The sequence below is a fragment of the Lepus europaeus genome, chromosome 22 (genome assembly GCF_033115175.1).
Source record: "Lepus europaeus isolate LE1 chromosome 22, mLepTim1.pri, whole genome shotgun sequence".
Lineage (NCBI taxonomy): Eukaryota > Metazoa > Chordata > Mammalia > Lagomorpha > Leporidae > Lepus > Lepus europaeus.
Window position 1 is genome coordinate 20,621,890 of NC_084848.1, and position 18,908 is coordinate 20,640,797.

At 41.9% G+C, this 18,908-nt stretch overlaps 1 protein-coding gene across 1 annotated transcript in view; it reads right to left on the reverse strand.

Moving 5' to 3' along the window:
* TSHR (thyroid stimulating hormone receptor) overlaps positions 1-13,916 on the reverse strand; it is a 152,246-nt gene extending 138,330 nt beyond the window's left edge. The window contains exon 1 of the mRNA XM_062181369.1: positions 13,735-13,916. Within this exon, the coding sequence (XP_062037353.1) occupies positions 13,735-13,904 (170 nt within the window). The 5' untranslated portion in view covers positions 13,905-13,916. The remainder of the gene's footprint in view (positions 1-13,734) is intronic.
* Positions 13,917-18,908: the final 4,992 nt, after the last annotated feature.

Genomic DNA, 18,908 nt, shown 5'->3' on the forward strand with positions numbered 1-18,908 from the left:
TAAAACAGATTGGAAGTTGCCAAAGGATAGGAGGAGTGCGGAATGACTCTTTAATTTGTACAGAGTCTTCTGTGTATCTTGCTTCCCATGCTGGAGAGAACGATCCAACATGGGAAGTGGGATACACAGCAGACTCATAGAATGGCAGATGTCCTAAACAACACTCTGGCCTCAGAATCAGCCCTTAAGGCATGCAGATCTGGCTGAAAAGCCCATGAGAGCATTTCAGGCATGGAAAGCCAAGACACTCTGGCAAAAAAAAAACAAAAATGACCTAAATGAAAAATCTCCGTGAGTGAGATCCCAGTGGAAAGAACAGGCCATCAAAGAAGAAGGTACCTTTCTCTGAAGGGAGGAGAGAACTTCCACTTTGACTACGACCTTGTCTAAATATGATCAGAGTTGGTGAACTCAAAAGGCTTCCATAGCCTTGGCAACTCGTGATAAGAGCCTAGGGGGATAACTGATGCCATAAACAAGAGTGTCAATTTGTTAAGTCAACAACAGGAGTCACTGTGCACTTACTCCTCATGTAGGATCTCTGTCCTAATGTGCTGTACATTGTGATTTAATGCTATAACTAGTACTCAAACAGTATTTTTCACTTTGTGTTTCTATGTGGGTGCAAACTGTTGAAATCTTTACTTAATATATGCTAAACTGATCTTCTGTATATAAAGAGAATTGAAAATGAATCTTGATGTGAATGGAAGGGGAGAGGGAGCGGGAAAGGGGAGGGTTGTGGGTGGGAAGGAAGTTATGGGAGGGAAGCCATTGTAATCCATAAGCTGTACTTTGGAAATTTATATTCATTAAATAAAAGTTAAAAAAAAATTGTACAGTCTTTTTTTTTTTTTTTACATTACCTTCAAATTAACCACAGGACTCCACCATTCCATACCACCTTCCCTGCAATTAAGCTGGTTCAAGCCACCTTTATCTTTCATCTGATTAACAAACTTAGTGGCCAGGATGATCCTAGTAAAATGTTCATCAGGTCTTGCTTCTTTTTTCTTCTGCTCAAAATCCTTAATAGCATCTTGTCTCATTTAGGAAAACAAAATATATGCCCTTATAATGATCTACCAAGGGTGACATAATCTGACCCCCCCTCACCTTATTGCATACTCTCTCTGTTCCAGCACATTTATTTTCTTGTTATTTCTTTTTTTTTAAAGATTTATTTATTTATTTGAAAATCAGAGTTACACAGAGAGAGAAGGAGAGGCAGAGAGATAGGGATCTTCCATCAGCTGGTTCACTCCTCAGTTAGCTACAATGGCCAGAGCTTCGCCGACCTGAAGCCAGGAGGCAAGAGCTTCTTCTGGGTCTCCCACGTGGGTGTAGGCGCCAGAGCGCAGTGGATAATCCTTCCCCTGAAGCACCGGCATCCCATATGGGTGCCAGTTCTAGTCCTGGCTGCTCCTCTTCCAATCCAGCTCTCTGCCTGGGAAAGCAGTGGAAGATAGCTCAAGTCCTTGGGCCCCTGTACCCGCATGGGAGACCTGGAAGAAGCTCCTGGCTCCTGACTTCAGATCAGCGCAGCTCTGGCCATTGGCCCCATTTGGGGAGTGAACCAACGGAAGGAAGGCCTTTCTCTCTGTCTCTTCCTCTCACTGTCTGTAACTCTACCTCTCAAATAAATAAATAAATCTTAAAAAAAAGAAGATATTAACTTCAAGAATGGCCATAATTGGTGAACTTCTGTGTGAAGAAGGAATTTAAGGGATATGCTAAGTATGAGGCATAAAGAAAGTAATTATGATAATAATGTATTCAGAATAAACATCATCACATTCAAAGGTCAGCCATTTTTGCTTATTTTTAAAATATGTGTTTTAACTCTGGCCTCAGAATCAGCCCTTAAGGCATTCGGATCTGGCGGAAGAGCCCATGAGAGTATAGCAGGCATGGAAAGCCAAGATATCATGGAAAAAAAAAAAAAAGACCTAAATGAATGATCTCTGTGAGTGAGATCCCAGTGGAAAGAACGGGGCCATCAAAGAAGGAGGTACCCTTCTCCGAAGGGAGGAGAGAACTTCCACTTTGACTATGACCCTATCGGAATAAGATCAAAGTCAGCGAACTCTAAAGGCTTCCATAGCCCTGGCAACTCATGACTAGAGCCTAGGGAGATTACTGACGCCATGAACAGGAGTGTCAAATTGTTAAATCAGCAACAGGAGTCACTGTGTACTTACACCCCATGTGGGATCTGTCCCTAATGTGTCGTCTAAAGCCAAGTGATGCTATAACTAGTACTGAAACAGTATTTTTATACTTTGCGTTTCTGTGTGGGCACAAACTGATGAGGTCTTTACTAATTATATACTGAAGTGATCTTCTGTATATAAAGAGAATTGGAAATGAAAAAAAAAAACAACCTGGTGTTAAAATGGAAATGGCATAGAAAATTAATTAATTTGAAAAAAAAATTATGTAGGATCTCTGTCTTTAATGTGCTGTACATTGCTATTTAATGCTATAATTAGTAATCCAATGGTAGTTTTTTCACTTGATGTTGCTATATGGGCAAAATGTTGAAATCTTTACCTAATATATACTAAACTGATCTTCTGTATATAAAGAGAATTGAAAATGAATCTTTACATGAATGGAAGGGGAAAGGGAGCGGGAGGGGGGAGGGTTGCGGGCGGGAGGGAGGTTATGGGAGGGGGGAAGCCATTGTAACCCATAGGCTATACTTTGGAAATTTATATTCATTAAATAAAAGTTTAATAAAAAAATTTTAAAAAAGTGTATTTTGAAAAAAAAATATGTGTTTTAATCATCTTTGTGAGAAGATAAAAGGATTGGGTCACATTGAGAACTAATGTGCACTTACAGCTACTCAAAAATGACAAAATTGTCTAAAGCAAAATTGCTTAACTTTTGGGAGTTGAAAGATACCTTTGAAAATCTAAGGAAAGTTATAGACTCTCTCAGATATGTCCTCCTTGACAAATTTGACATCACTAATTCCCAAGAGCACAACCATGGATTCCTACAAGTCCTTGTTAATATACATTCATTTGGAGGGCAACAAATATACTTTGTACCACCAGGAAATAATCTAATACATCAATTAATGTTAACAATTTTCCATCTCTAGACAGAAAACAACTATTTTGATAAGTTGACACATTTATGATTCATGAACAATATTCATTTAACAAATTCACTTAAAATACATTTTTAGCAAAGTGGATTAGTTTTCTATGTTTGCTGCTTTATCAGAAGTGATAAATAAAATAGATGTAGGGGGCAAGCATTTGGTGCAGGGGTTTACGATTAATGTGTTCCCTGGGAGGCAGCTGGTGATAGCTAAGTGCTTGCATTCCTGCCACCCACATGCGGGACCTGAATTACTGAGTTTTGGGCTTCTGCCTTCAGCCTGGCCCACTACTCCCCACCCCTACCCCATTGTTGCAGGAATTTGAGGAAGTGAACCAGTGGGTAGGAGGACTCTCTCTCTTTCTCTCTAACTTTCAAATGAGTAAAATAAATCATGTGTGCAAGTTACTGGGAAAGAATGGATGGATTCGAAAAACAGAGCATTTGGCACTGCAAAAGGCCAACATCTTTAAACATACACACACACACATTCTCTCTCTCTTTCTCTATAGGTATAAATATAGATAGATATATCTCCCAAATAAAATCAGAGTCAAAATGGAAACAGACTGTGGAGTACCTAATTAAAGTGGACTCTCTCCACCAGGGAAGAGAGTCACCCCCAGGACAAGTTCACTGCTGCACGACCAGTTTGTGAGTGGAGTGAGTGTGCAGATTGCTAGCACAGAACCTCTACCTGGCAGGAAACGAGTCTAGGATTCTTTGGCCCTGGTCTCGTAAGCTGTGTATGTTGATTTGCCAGAAGGAAATATGGAACTCCGTGCTGGATTTGAAACTCCTGAGGATGCTCAAGAACACACAGCAATTAAGAAACTGCTGGAAACTAGAGGGCCTCTCTGGTGATCACAGACATTGGCAGCAGATTTCAGTAGTGAGACAAGCCAAACTTAATCAGCCTTGGGAAAGGAAAAGAGGCACTGAGACACTAATCACCAAAGCTGAAAAAATTAGACAGGCAAAGACTCACCAAGCAAGTAAACACATTAGGTTTTCTGCATTTGATTGAAATTCCTTACAATTCACCTCTTAATATTTCACTGGATGCTTGAGGTACTCTTAGGAAATCCATTCTTCTTATGTTAGTCTGTGTCATCAATGTTTTTCTAAAAGCTACATTTAATTAAAAGAAAAATTTTGTTCCTCAATTTGTAAGACTTTTTTTGAGAGAAGTATATTATATAGCAATGTTTTTAAACATTTTACTTGTTGAAATGATCTGATGTGTCAACCTCAAGTGATTTCGTAAATATTTTTGTTTTGAACATTATAAAAAAAATATAGAAAATAGCTTTAGGCACCAGGATAGCTAGAGGTTTATGCACACAGATGTAAGCAAGCACCAGACCTTCTGCACTGGGCCTCTGAGGTCTTTGATGGAACAGGCTCGGCCTCAGTGGAGCTGGTCTGATTGTTGAGTCTGGGCTATTGGGGGAGGCAACACTGCCTCCCACAATACTTCACTGGCCTCTTAAAGTGCTGTTACACTGAGCATTCAAATCACCTCTTTGGATGAAGTTCCTGGGATAGTTAAAGACAGAGCTACATTTCCTTAAAGGCTCTGATAAATACACTAGGAGGGTATTTATGAAGCCAGATGAAAACCAGTTATTTGATAGAAAACAATTAAAATTCTGAGTCACAGTTTGGAAGTTAAGTTAAAAAAAGAAATAAAATCAGAATCTTGAAGGCATGTCCTGCCTGCTCAGGATGGTTTGTGGGTACTGCTGATGTCCTGGGGGACTTTCCTCTTGCTTAGGAGTAGATTGTATGGAAAGAGCAGAAAGCACTGGTGAAGGTAATAGTTCTTGGAGTGTGCTACCATGGTGTTAGCAGTAATATGAGCTCAAGACCTGACAAGCAGCCAGAGATGTGGAACCCATGCGATACCATTTCGGTCTCTAGAAAGGTAGCATTCTAGATAACTCGGGCAAAAATATTACACAAGGGCAGAATTCTATCTACCTTAGCAGGGCAAGACAACTAAAAGACTTAGAAAAAGAATCACAAAACCATGTGAAAGACTCAGAGGGACAATGTAGAAGTACCTCCAGGATCACTCAGGCATGCAGTCATTCATTCCTCAAACAAATGCTTATTGACCAACTATTTTTGTTTGTTTGTTTGTTTGTTTTGACAGGCAGACTTAGACAGAGAGAGACAGACAGAGAGAAAGGTCTTCCTTCCGTTGGTTCACCCCCCAAGTGGCCGCTATGGCTGGCGCATTGCGCCAATCTGAAGCCAGGAGCCAGGTGCTTTTTCCTGGTCTCCCATGCAGGTGCAGGGCCCAAGCACTTGGGCCATCCTCCACTGCCCTCCTGGGCCACAGCAGAGAGCTGGACTGGCAGAGGAGCAACCTTTTTGATAGAAAACCTTTGTTTTATTTTATATCAAATAACTGGTTTTCCTAACCGGGACTAGAACCTGGAGTGCCGGCACCACAGGCGGAGGATTAGCCTAGTGAGCCACAGCGCCGGCCTTGACCAACTATTTTATACCAAGAGGTTTCTGGCCACTTGGGATATATAACAAAACAAAACAGATAGAAACAAAACATAAAGCTAGGGGACCGGCATTGTGGTATAGTGGGCTGGTATCTCATATGGGTGCCGGTTCAAGTCCTGGATGCTCCACTTCCAATCCAGCTCCCTGCTAATGCTCCTGGGAAGGCAGCAGAGACTATTCCAAGTGCTTGGGCCGCTACACCCACATGGGAGACCAGGAGGAAGCTCCTGGCTCCAGGCTTCGGACAACCAGTTCTGGCCATTGCATCCATTTGGGGAGTGAAATAGTGGATGGAAGATCTCTCTCTGTAACTGCTGCCTTTCAAATAAATAAATACATAAATAAATAAATCTTTTAAAAAACCTAAAAAGCTAGATTTTTTGCTTTTGTGGAGAAAGATATAAATAGGAAACATAAAAACAAGCAAATTATGTAGCATATTGGAAAGTGACAAGTGCTATGGAATGATTTTGTTTTTAAGTCAGGAGTATCTGAGTTTAAATAGAGTGATTAAAAAAGTCTTAATGAGAAGATTAACAAAGGAACAAAATCTCACAGCAAGTGAAGGAATTTGCCATGGAGCTGTTTGGATAAATAACTTTTCCAGTAAAGGGAAGAACCTAAGAAAAGAAATCTGACAAGTGTGAGGCCAGCAAAGAGGATGAGATGAAATCTGAATTACAGGGTGAGAGTAAGAAGAAACAGAATCTAAAGACTGGAGGGCCTTTGAACCACTGTACAGATTTTGGTTTGTATTTTGTGATAACTAGAAAGGTTCTGAGTAGAGGGGGGAAATGACTTGACCTACATCATTCTGGCTGCTGTAAATTGTCAAGAGCAAGAGTGAAGCAGGAGACCAGGTAAGAGGCTCCTGCAATAAACCAGAAGGAAAGACATTTCATGCACAAGCATCTTAAGAGAGTGAAAACCCCACCAAACAAAACTCAGTTCAAGCAGTGTAGGGAATTTGTCATCATCAATGTGCGAGTTGCAGATTTTGAGGTGGTATTGAGAGTTCAATCCTCTTTTTAAGTTACAGATTCCCAGCTGGATTTCATGGAAAAATAAAAATCACTTCTTATAAAACTTAATTTAATATATCCCCTAGAGTTTTCTAAGTACTGGGAAGTTGTCAAACATTCAAGCACTTTAAAATAAAATATATTAAATTTATATTCACTAAAACTAATATCTTATTAAATTATATAGTAATTAACATTAAAGTATTATTGAGTAATAAAATACTCTCCAATGATTACAATTAATTAGATTTGCAAATAAAATAATAAATACAGTAGTCCTCTCTTATCTGTGTTTTACATACTCACATTAACTGTGGTCAAAATATATTAATATTTGTTTTGACTCTTTCAACAGAGAGTGACAGGCCATATTCATGTACCTTAAATTTCTTTTTTTATTTGGGAGGCAGAGATATACTGAGAGACAAACACACAGAGAGAGCTTACATCTACTGGTACACTTCCCAAATGCCTGCAGTGACCAGGGTTGGTCCAGGCCAAAACCAGGAGCCAAGACCCATGCATGTCTCCCACATGGGTAGCAGAAACCCAATAACCTGAGCCATCACCATTGCCTCCCAGGATCTGCATTAGCAGCAAGCTAGAATCAGGAGCCGGAGGCTGGCATCAAACGCAGGCACTCCAATATAGGGATGCAGGCGTCGTAACAGCTAAAATGCCCATCCCTACTTAAGTGTAGTTACAGTATATTGCTATAATTATTCTATTTTATTATTGTTATTTATCTCCTATTGTGTCTCATTTATAAATTTAACTGTATCTTAGGGATGCATGCATACAGAAAAAGCAGTACAAAGTAACACCTTGACAGTACAGACTCCATTTTGGAGCACCTGAGACTCCATCCTGAGAAAGTTCCCCCTCCACCACCCCACTGAGACTCTGGTCTAGAACTGTAACCTAAAACACTCAGACAATAGCAGTCCACTACATCACACTTGGCAACCTGCATCACACTTGGCAAAGCATAGAAACCCCCTAGCATGATCGCTCAAGCTTAGAAATGGATAGGGTGCACCCAGGTTAATGGTAAGATCGTAATTTGTCTATGTCCCACATATGATTTAGGCCAATTCCTGGATTATTGTCAAGATTATAACTGGAATTGTTAAGATTATAATTGATACTAGCTTTGCATAGGCTTTAGGTCAGCTTGACCTGTGAGAATAAAGGGAGACTGCTCTATATGGAAAGCTCAAGAAAAACCTAGGTTTTCATGTGGACGCTAATGAATCCAATAATAGTGCACAAAACCAGTTATCCCCAATAAGTGCTTTGAGGTATGTGTATGTGCACAAAAGTTGCCCCTAAGAGCAGCAACATTTACCTTGATCTGTATTATTTTATAAAGACATAGTAACACATTTTGTTGCCTGTTAATATCTTCATCCCAAGTGAATAAACCAACCCCTAGCTCTCAGAGTTCCTCAAAGCTCTTGGAACATCATTCCCCACCCTCCATATGCTCACTTCCTACAGATCTTCAGGTTCTAATGCAAACCTTCCCTGAACCCCAGTTTCAGTAAAACTCTTAAGTCTACCAAGAATCCACTCAATTCATTAACACAATTATATGTAATTATTTGATTGAGATCCAGCTTCCTCACTAAACTGTTAGATGCCTGAGGACAGGGATAGGCTAGTGGCGTTCTCCATGAAATCTAAGATGAACACAGTGTCAGGGGTGTGGCCTGGACTTACGCAGACATTTGTGGATGAGCAATTTTCAGAGCTTAGCCCTTCTTTGGATGGGAATTCTCCATTGTATGTACACTCTGCTACAACATACCTCCTCCCTCTCCCTACCTCCGGCAGCCTGGGCACACACAGCAGGTAAACAGGCCAGCCATTCATACGCCCCCATACTAGATATCATCCTTTGACTGGCAATTCAAAGAGGAAGAGAAGGTTGAGAAATGGTAGTGCCCTGACAGTCGACTGCATAGGTCCAATGGCTGTGGTTGGCTATTGCCAGTGGAATTGTCCTGACCAGAAGTTGTGCTGTGGCAGTAACTCTCTGGCCTATTTTCAAAGTCTGGTTCTACAGTGATTCTCTGAATGATATGTTGTTCTTATAAAACATTTCTTTCCTCCTTAAGTCTGAGTGGATTTTCTGTTAGCATCAAAAACTTTGGTTGATTTAAGTTTATAGGTATTTTAAATATTTTTTAAAATATGTGTGTACATATTCTATATACAGTCATGCATAACTTAATGGCAACAATATGCTCCAGGAAATGTATCAGTTGAATCTGTCATTGTGTGAACATCACAGAGTGTACTTACATAAATGTCAATGGTGTAGCCTACTACCTCAGCTATATGGTATAGCATTATGTGGTACATGACTCTATATTAAAAGACATACACAGACAGAATATGGAGAGAGAGAGAGAGAGAGAGAGAGAGAGAAGAAGAAGAAGAAGAAGGAGGAGGAGGAGGAGGAGGAGGAGGAGGAGGAGGAGGAGAAAGAAGGGAGGGAGGGAGAAAGGAAAGGGAGGAGAGACAAAGAAAATGAAAGAGAGCCTGGAAACATGAAGCCACTGTTATAAGATGCAAAGCGCTGGACTCTGTTTTAGCAACATGTGAGTGCTGAAGCAGAGGCCTTTTTAGGTTGGAAAGCAATGGTTATTCAGGCATGATCATGATTTTGATTTAAACTAGTGTGAAATATGAGAAACAGGGATGACTTGGAGAACTATATATTATTTTAGGTGGGGTGTCCACATGGCTAAAATATTATTTATTCATATTCTGAGAAAGTAATTTCTTTTTCCAATGTCTTTTAATCTCTCTGAAACTACCAAGGACACGGTGTTAGATTGGTGTCTCTTAAATACTTATCAACAGTGGCTACTCTTTCTTTTTAACAAAGAGAAGGCAACCTTGGACTCAAAGCATTCACAGACAACAGTCTCTTGTTAGAATTTCATTATACTTTTGTTTTTGCTGTGTTTGGTTTTCTGGTTATCTCTTCCTATTTATAGAAATTCATGCTAATTTCTCATGTATAGTCATGAAGCAAGTTTTTCTAAATAAATTTCTTTTAGTTAAAGGAGTGAATCAATTTCAAAATACTGAGTAGATAATAGCACAGATGGGACATAAGGCAAAAATTCTGAGGATGTTTGTCTACAGTTGAGAACATGCTAGATGGATGGGTCATCCATTAGTTAGTGCCACAGATGCAGAATGCCAACCGCTGAAAACAGGCTGTTGACACATCAACAGCAGTATCCTCCAGACACATTTCTGAAGGCACACAGGTGTGTGGTGGAAAAATCATTTACTCCATGGAAACCCAAGACCCTGGACAGCGGAAGAGGAAGAGGGGACAGTTGTTGCCAAAGCGGGACTAGAAACCAAATAGGTTACAAAGATAAGGCAAGGTCAGTGAGCCCTTTCTTGAGGAATAATCCACCAAAACCAGAATGATTATTGAATCAAATCCTTTCTTCCTCAATCAGAAAAGGGGTGGTTTTCTTATGCACAAAGGCAGCAAATGGCAACTTTCTGAGCGATAGAAAGTGATAGGTCAGTATTGCCTTTCTTGGTTTTGAAGTAACATGCTCTGTAATTATATGCTAAAGTTTAAACTTTTTATTTTATTTTAGTGGTTCATTTAAGTTTCCTCAACTCAATGATTCTCAATTAAGGAGACAATTTTTCCCCCCAGACTACTTGCATGTTAAAGATTCTAGAATGTTCCATGAGGGAAGAGTGGGAGAGGGATACCAGCTCTCTCTCATCTCCCACTCAGCTAAAGCTACCATTTTATTGAGAGTGTACCATACTCCTCTGGAGGAGACAAACGAGGAAAGATTCAGAACTACTTCTTTAGTGACAGCTACAAAGTCAACTGTCTTCCATGGGACCACAGCACAGGTATACAAGTGGTACAGAAAAGGAGGACATTTGTTTACTTTTCAGCATCATTAATGGATGGGGAAAAGTTATGGTTTAGGAAGAACTGTTCTCAGCTCCGTAACAATTCATAAAATAGCCATGTTAGAGGTTATAGGGCGTCTTCATGAAAGGGAAAGAGGTCAAAGGCCTTATACCATAAACCAATGAGGACTCTCTGAAAACTTTAAAAGAAGTATGATATGAATAATAAAAAACCTTGTAAGAGCACATACCTCAACCATGGATCCTAGGTAATTTAGGTAGAATCATAAAAGGAGTTACCCCTCAAAACAGCTTTTTAGGCACAAAGCTTCATTTCAGCAAAGAATGGATGTTTTCTGTTACAGAGAGGCAGTCTTTCTTTTCCTCCCTGCCTTCCTCTGTCCCTTCCATCCTGCCTTTCTTTTCCCCTCTGACTTCCTCTTTTCTAAGTTCTTGCCTCCCTCCCAACCCACAGCCACTAAGGGTGATGAGGTTTACAGGGCATCACTGGTTTTCACACTGCTTTTTTCCAAAGATTCATGACTGTGCTGGGGCAAAGCTGGCAAACCAAGACCCACTTTCATCTCATAGTGGTGGTTAAGGGTACAGATTCTTCAGTTGACCGTGATATTGCAAATTCTGGCCTTTTCACTTCTAACATTGCATAACATCGAGCAAATAGCTTCATTTGTATGTGTGCCTTCCCTGCATCTTGTGGGGATTCAATGGATGAGTATATGCTAAGTTCTGAGAACAGTGCCCCACATAATTAAAACAATGTAATTGTTAGCTTTACATATTTGGCCTTATCCATAAGTGTTTCTTTGACAAAAGAGTTCTACTGCCTGCCCCCTAAAATCTGAAAATAATTTTGCTACTATTGCAGATGTTTGTAGTCATTATTTAAATGAGGATACCATATCATTTTACTCATACTTTTCATCTGTTTTCTCTTTTCCATCTCAAAATAGCTTCATTCTTCAGAATATAGTACATTGCTTCCCCATAATACGCTAGGTCACATCATTTTTGCTTCTTTTTCCAACCGTTCTGTGATTCACTGGCTTCTCGTAGACTCCTCTCATTAGCATCCCAACATCAGAAAGCAAACTTTATCTTTTACCCAGAAGCAAACGTGAATTCTTCCCAATGAGTGATCTTACTCAGCTTCAATTTCTTGCTCTCCAACCTTACCCTTTCCCAATATATTTTAGAATTTTAAACAGGATGATCTTGAGCTCCTACCATGAGACCCACACCCCTTTTAAAAGACTCTTAAGGGGGCCAGGGCTGTGACATAGCTGGTAAAGCCCTGGCCTGCAGCGCTGGCATCCCATATGGGTGCCTTTTGAGTCCCAGCTGCTCCACTTCTGATCCAGCTCTCTGCTGTGGCCTGGGAAAATAGTAGAGGAAGGCCCAAGTCCTTGGGCCTCTGTGCCCATGTGGGAAACCTGGAAGAAGCTCCTGGTTCCTGGCTTCAGATTGGCCCAGCTCCGGCCATTGCAGCCATTTGGAGAGTAAACCAGTGGATGGAAGACTTTTCTCTGTCTCTTTGTCTCTCTGCCTCTGCCTCTCGTAACTCTGCCTTTCAAATAAATAAATAAATCTTAAAAAAAAAAAAGTATTCTTGACATTCTGCCACCTGTTAAGTCTTTGAAGAGAGGATGTCTTTGGGCTCCACTTTTCCCACCACACAGTGGACTTCTGAAACTAGTATATTCATTTCTTCATTCATTCACTAAAGCTTTTTTTGAGTCTCTCTATAGTTTCAGGCCTTGTGCTGGGTTTGAGGAATTATAGGTTTAATGCCAGGTTGTTAAATCACAGGACAGTACACAGTGTGTGAGGGCTAGCGTCAGGCTCACACCCAGAGTGTTGGCCAGGAGGGTGGCTCACCCAGACTAGACATCATGGGTCAGGAGAGGCTTCCTGATCTGGATCTTCAGGTTTCAGCTTGAAGATACAGGGAAAGTTCTAGGCAGAGGCCAGACCAGGGCAGCTGTGAAAGCAGTGAACTTTGTGGAAATGTCAGTTCTGTTCAGTAGGGGTGAGACGTCAGAGAAATTAGCAATGGCTGCGTCTTGAAGGGTGCTGTGGGCTGTGCAAAAGCATTTCATTGTGGAGGCCACCAGGAACCCCTGGAGAGGTTTCATGAAGAAGGTGGTAAGAGCACATTTTAGTCTGCAGTGGCAGCATGGAGAATGAAGTCCTGCAATTAGCCCAGGGGAAATAAGAAAGCAGGGTCTCTCCGAGGGACGGAAACACGCCCCCGTGCCGAAATGTGCTCTCCGTCTTGGTGGCAGCAGCCACTGGCTGAATGGCTGAGGAGCCCTTGAAGTACAATCGCTGCTGCTTCATCCACGTTTTCTTCATGGCCTGCACTCCCTTACCTGGGTTTAAGTAGTCTAGGTTGTTTTATCATTTTTTCCTTCTGCCCTGTTTTTAACCTTTTCACTTCCCTTGGTCTTTTCTGTAATTATTCTTCCAATGATTATTGATTTAAATTTGTCAAGAAGTGTAACAGGTTAAATTTGTGTGTGTGTGTGTGTTTGAGAGAGAAAGAGAGAACGAGCGAGCAAGCAAGAGAGAGAGAGAGAGAGAGATTTAACACCAGGTTTCCAGTTTGGTAACTTTTAATATGCAGATAAAAGTGTATTCCATGAAATTTCATCTATCTATACCTATACCATGTTTATCACAAAGGAAATTTCCAAGTGCGCTTTTTTGGTGGGTGAGCTCCTCACAATTAAGTCACTATACACATTACCCAAAGGGTTGAGAAGGACCTATAATTAAATTTTGGTCAACTATTTGATCAATCAGCAGACCTGCCAAGAGAGTTTCTCACGTAGAAAGACTAAAAAGAGAAATGCTTTTTTGAGGCCATTTTTTTTATTATTATTACCACAGAGCAAACAACTCCGTTCTTGGGTTGCCATTCATCTTACTCATATCTGAAGAGAAACTAAGATTCGGGGAAGACCAGGAGTACGCAAAGTGCAGGGCAGGAGCTCACTGCCATCGCCTAAAGCTGTTCTGTTACCTTCTGCGCTGGGACGAGCCAAGGCTCCGGCAGCTGCGCCTTCCCGGGAGCGCGCGCACCCCGCCGGCCCCCCGCCCCACCTCTGCAGGGGCCCTGGGCCCCTCTCCCCTCCCGGACACTCACAGAGTCAGCGTGCTGGACGGCAGGCTGGGGATGCGGTGGATGTCTTTGCAGGTGACTCTGAAGTCGTCCTCCTGGTGGCACTCGCACGTCGGAGCCGGGCATTCCCTTCCCCGCGGGCTGCTGGGCAGGGCGAGCAGCAGCGCGAGCTGCAGCAGGGGCTGCGGCCTCATTTTCCGAGGGCCCCCGGGGCTCCCTCTTCACTCGTGCGCTATCCTCGCATTCTCAGTCCTCCGCGCCCCGCGAGTTGGGGAGCTGGGAAGGGGGAGGGCGGGTTCGCAGGGGCTGTGACCTCACCGCCGGAGAGGAGCTGGAGAGGGGAAGAAGAGGCTCTTCAGCGCTCCGCGTGCCTGGGCAGCTCTCCACCCAACAAGCTTCTGCGCTTCGCTGGCCCTGGCCGGAGCCAGTCCGCCCGCTCTGTGCGTCCCGATACCCAACACCGGTCCGGGCGGTCCCCTCTGTTCCAGCCCGCCCCACGCGTTCCTCTGCTTAGTTCTCTCCAAAGCCTGATTCAGCCTTTCCTGTTCCCTGTCTCTAAACCCTAAGAACCGCCTTTGCCCAAGGGTGGCCTCGTCCTAAAAGCGCCACCCGCCCGGGAGTCACCTGCACGCGCAGTGGAACTGTCCCGGGGGCGCATCAACGTCCCGCAGAACTTCAGCTCCTGCCGTCCGAGGCGGCCGCGCAGCCCTGGCCAACCTGGGGGCCGGCCAACTGCGACGCGGGGCACCGCTGGCGGGTCCTCTTTGCTCCTCAACTTCAGCGGCTACCTGGACTGCTCAGGGCCGGAGAACCGCTGGCCTGTCCCACACGCAGCCGGCGGGCTTCGCGAGCGAGTCAGCTGGGCTCTGGCGCCACCTGCTGTGCAGGACCCGGGCCGCAGAAGCAGCGCCTGGTACCTCGAGTGCATCAAGGTGTGTCCAGGAATTTTATTGAGCCATATTTTCCCCCGAGGTGGGACGAACAAGAACATTTAAGTGACACACTATTAGCTACTTGTTCTTTACATAGAACCCAAAAAGATAATTAAATCGGCAGGCTTTTCGCCCAGTGCTTAAGAGGCAGGCTAGGACACTCCTATCCCGTTATCTGCTGCCCCACTTCCAGCTTCCTGGTAATGCACACCCTGGGATGCAGCAGGTGATGCTCAAGTGCTTTGGTCCCTGTCACTCACTTGGGAGACCCGGATTGAGGTTCTGACTCCTGGCTTCACCAAATGTGGACATCTGGGAAGTAAATCTCTCTCTCTCTTTCAAACAGTTTTTTTTTTTAACTTTTATTTAATGAATATAAATTCCCATTGTACAGCTTATGGATTACAATGGCTTCCCCCTCCCATAACTTCCCTCCCACCCACAACCTTCCCCTCTCCCGCTCCCTCTCCCCTTCCATTTGCATCAAGATTCAAACAGTTTTTTAAAAGGTAATTACAACAGTAAATCTGTAATTTGCTTCTTAAGAGGTTCCAATTGTTTGATAACTTCTCTTGATGTTACAGGAATATCAACTCCTTACTTGATGGCATTATTCCTTTCATGTGAACCTTCAGGACAAGGAGAAAGCTATGGTGATGGAGACCAAAATAAAGACTTTAGAGATTGACTTGAAAAACACAGGCAGGAACATACAGGAATTCTATGTTTTAATTAGGTTGACACTTGTAAAAATTCATCAGACTATTTAAAGCATGTGCATTCCAATGATTAGAGAGGCTTTGTTTGTAATCATTGCAATCTGGAAGCTAAGTAAATGTTCCTCAACTAGGTAATAGACAAACACTGATACAGCCACAGGATGAAATACCACTCTAGTAAGAATGAGTGAACTGTTGATACCTCCACATGCTCACATCATGAATGCATAATGTTAGGTGAACGAAGTCAAACTCCACAAATTACGTATTTATATCTAATCATTCATAGAAATGATCTTGTTTATTTGACATTCTCAGAAAAACAAAACTATGGGGGACAGGAAACAGATGAGTATTTGCAAAGGTTGGGGGTTCAGAGGAGAGGTTGATTGCAAACAAACGCTAGGGAACTTTCTAGATGATGACACTGTTGTAAATCTTGATTGTGGTGCTAATTCTATGGTAGAAGCTGATCATGGTGATTACTTTTTGAATGCTAAAACTACCTTGCATGCATTGTATGAGTAAGTAAGCCCCACCTGGTCATAATGTGTTTATAATTTTATATACATATAATATCTCCTAGGATTAAATCTGCTGAAATGCTGTTTGGAAGTTTTTCCTAGATAATAACAAGGAGTGGTCTGTTAATTAATTAATTTAGTTTTGACATCAAGGTAATTAATTCCTTCATCACAAAATTAGTTGGGAATACTCCCTCCTCTAGAGTTTGTGTAGAAGAGGCATTTTTATTTCTCTAATTATTTGGTAGAAGCTGTCTGGACCTTGAGTTTTCCTTTTTTTGGAATGTCTGCAATTTCAGTATCTAAAAATAGATGTAGGGCTAGTCTGGCTTTTCATTCCTGAAGCAGGACCCTTCTGAGTACTCTACCCGGAGGCCCATGAATTAGGAGGCATTTCAGACTGACTGATGGCAACAGTCACTATTCCCCGGGCTGTGTGAGCTAATGCTGTTTTCCTTCTTGTTAGATGCTTCCTTCTTCCAGCCTGTTTCATCACATGGGTGTAATGGTTAGTATTCTGCTGCATATTCAGCAGAGACTCCTTGTAATTGTCTGGAGTTTTTCACTCTGCATAATTCTCTTCTCTCCTATAGAGTCTATCCCACAAACTCCAGATCCCTTCATCTTCCCAAACTCCCAGCTTTATCTCCTCAGCCCAGAGCTGGGCTCTGCCTGGGTTCCTTCTCTTTGCACCATGACCTGGAAACTCTCCCAAGGACTTAAATATGGCAATCATAAGGCTTGCCTTATTTGCTTCCTGTCTCTCAGGGATCACCACCCTACCTTGTGTGACATCTACTCTCTTGGAAAGTATTGTGTCATATATTTACATTTTTGGGGGGGAAGGACTTTGGTTTCAGTGAAAAAGTAAATCTGATCTCTGTTACCATGTATTTGCTGGGAACAAAAATTATATGATGAAATCTGTAGTATTGCAAATCATTTCAACAGCATGAGATTAGCTTAGTGAAGATCATAATGTAGATAATATCTCCTATGCCTACCAGTTTCAATTAAGTAAATTGGAACAAGACTTCAAGACAATCATGTTCTAATAGCCTATTCAGCAAACAGGTAAGAAAACTAAGCAGGCAGTTTTCTTTCCTAGCATAATTTTTTAACTGGGGAAGAAAAACACTTGAAATGGATGATAAATCAATTTAAATAAAAAGTATTTGTACTCATATCCATTGATCCCCCCCACTCCTCCCTAAACACCCTTTTAAATGTAACCAATGAATGAGAATTGCTATATAATGACATTTTCCTCATTGCAAAAGAATCATTAATATGATCCAATTACCAGAAATTAGTATTTGACAATTAATTCATTGGAGTGTTTCATCTTTTTTTTAAAAAGGTGTGTATTAGAGAAGCACAACGTTTACATTAATTAGCTACAATGGAAATGTTGTCCAAGTTTAGTTCAATACATTAATATTTGTATATTTTGACCTGAGTGCATAGAAATTGCTGTGTTTCCTATTTGGAATGCTCTTCCTCATGATAGCAATCCATAATTAGTAAGTGTATGGCTGAAACAAGTGCTACGGAATCAACAGTGCTTCTACACAGTGAATGGCTGGAGATGATTCTTTGAGTTGTGAGTATTATCATCATTGCAGCATTTTGCCTTTTGTTTGGGCTTTTCTTAGAATTGTATTTAGTTTGAAAACTTGATGTCAAAAGAGTGAACAACCACTTAGGATTGTTTCCTGTTGGTATAAAGACAGTGGCTTTCACTACTACCTTGGCTTAGAGATAAAATTTGAGTCATTCTGTTCAGTCTCAACAAATTGGGATATTAGAGATTTCTCTTTTATCTTACCTATAGTACAGTACTTGGAGTCTTGGTGTACAATCTTTTTTGTTATGACTTGTAATTGTCCTGTTTTATTTTATGTGATCTACCTAGCCATCTGCAGTGGTTAGATAAAACCTACAAAGCCTAGTGACACAGCGAAGGTACAATCATTTTGCTGCACTGTTCACTAAATGGCTTGGTCTACTTGCTATATTTGAATAGCAAAGACTGGATGATTTATAAGTAATATAGGTTAATTTTTATCTCATTATCTAGAAGGCTGTGAAGTCCAAAAGCATGGCATTAGTATCTACTCATTGTCTAGTTTGGGCCTCATGGCAGAATTCATTGTGTGGGGAGACAGCAGACATGTTAGTTTAGGCTTCTAAGCTGGCATCATGGCACAGTGGGTTAAGCCACAGCCTGTGAGACCAGTACCCCATATGAGCACTGATTCAAATTCCAGCTGCTCCACTTCTAACCCAGCTTCCAAGTACTTGGGTCCCTGCCAGCCACTTGGGAAACCTGGATGGAGTTCCTGGCTGCTGATAGTTGCAGCCATTTGAGGAGTAACCAATGGGTGGAGGATTTCTCTGTCTCTCCCCCGTTCTCTGTAACTCTGCCTTTCACATAAATAAATTCTTTTTTAGAAAAACCTCATGGGGACCCTACCCCCTTTGATCTCATATCGTCCTAATCATCTCCCAAAGGCTCTACCTCCAAATATCAGTAATGTATGAATTTGGGGATTAAGGTTCCAACACATAAACTTTTGGAGGACACCTTCAAATCATAACACAGGCAAAAAGTAAGCTGCTTTTGCAGGCACATCATACCCTGATGCCAATGGGCAGGACAGCTGTGCTCAGTCTATGAATGGTGCTTGCTTGATTAGAGCCTTGACTCTGTATAGATATGGACTTTATCCCTACACCTGCAGGTCTGACCCCCAACTTCCTATCCCCCACTCCAGAAGCCCTTACTCCCCTGTTTCTAATCACATTTCCAGTCAGGAATCTTAATGCAGGAACTTTTGCTTACATGATGACGCCTCTATGGTAACAGAACTGGCCTCATGGATGTGTGACCAGTGCAATCACATGAGGCCCTATATTCAGAAGGGCCAGGTGCTTGGTTTAATGCTGTGCTGTTGCCATTTTGACATTCTTAAATCTGTTATGAACAAGGGTCTCACATTTTCATTTTTCAATGGCCCCAC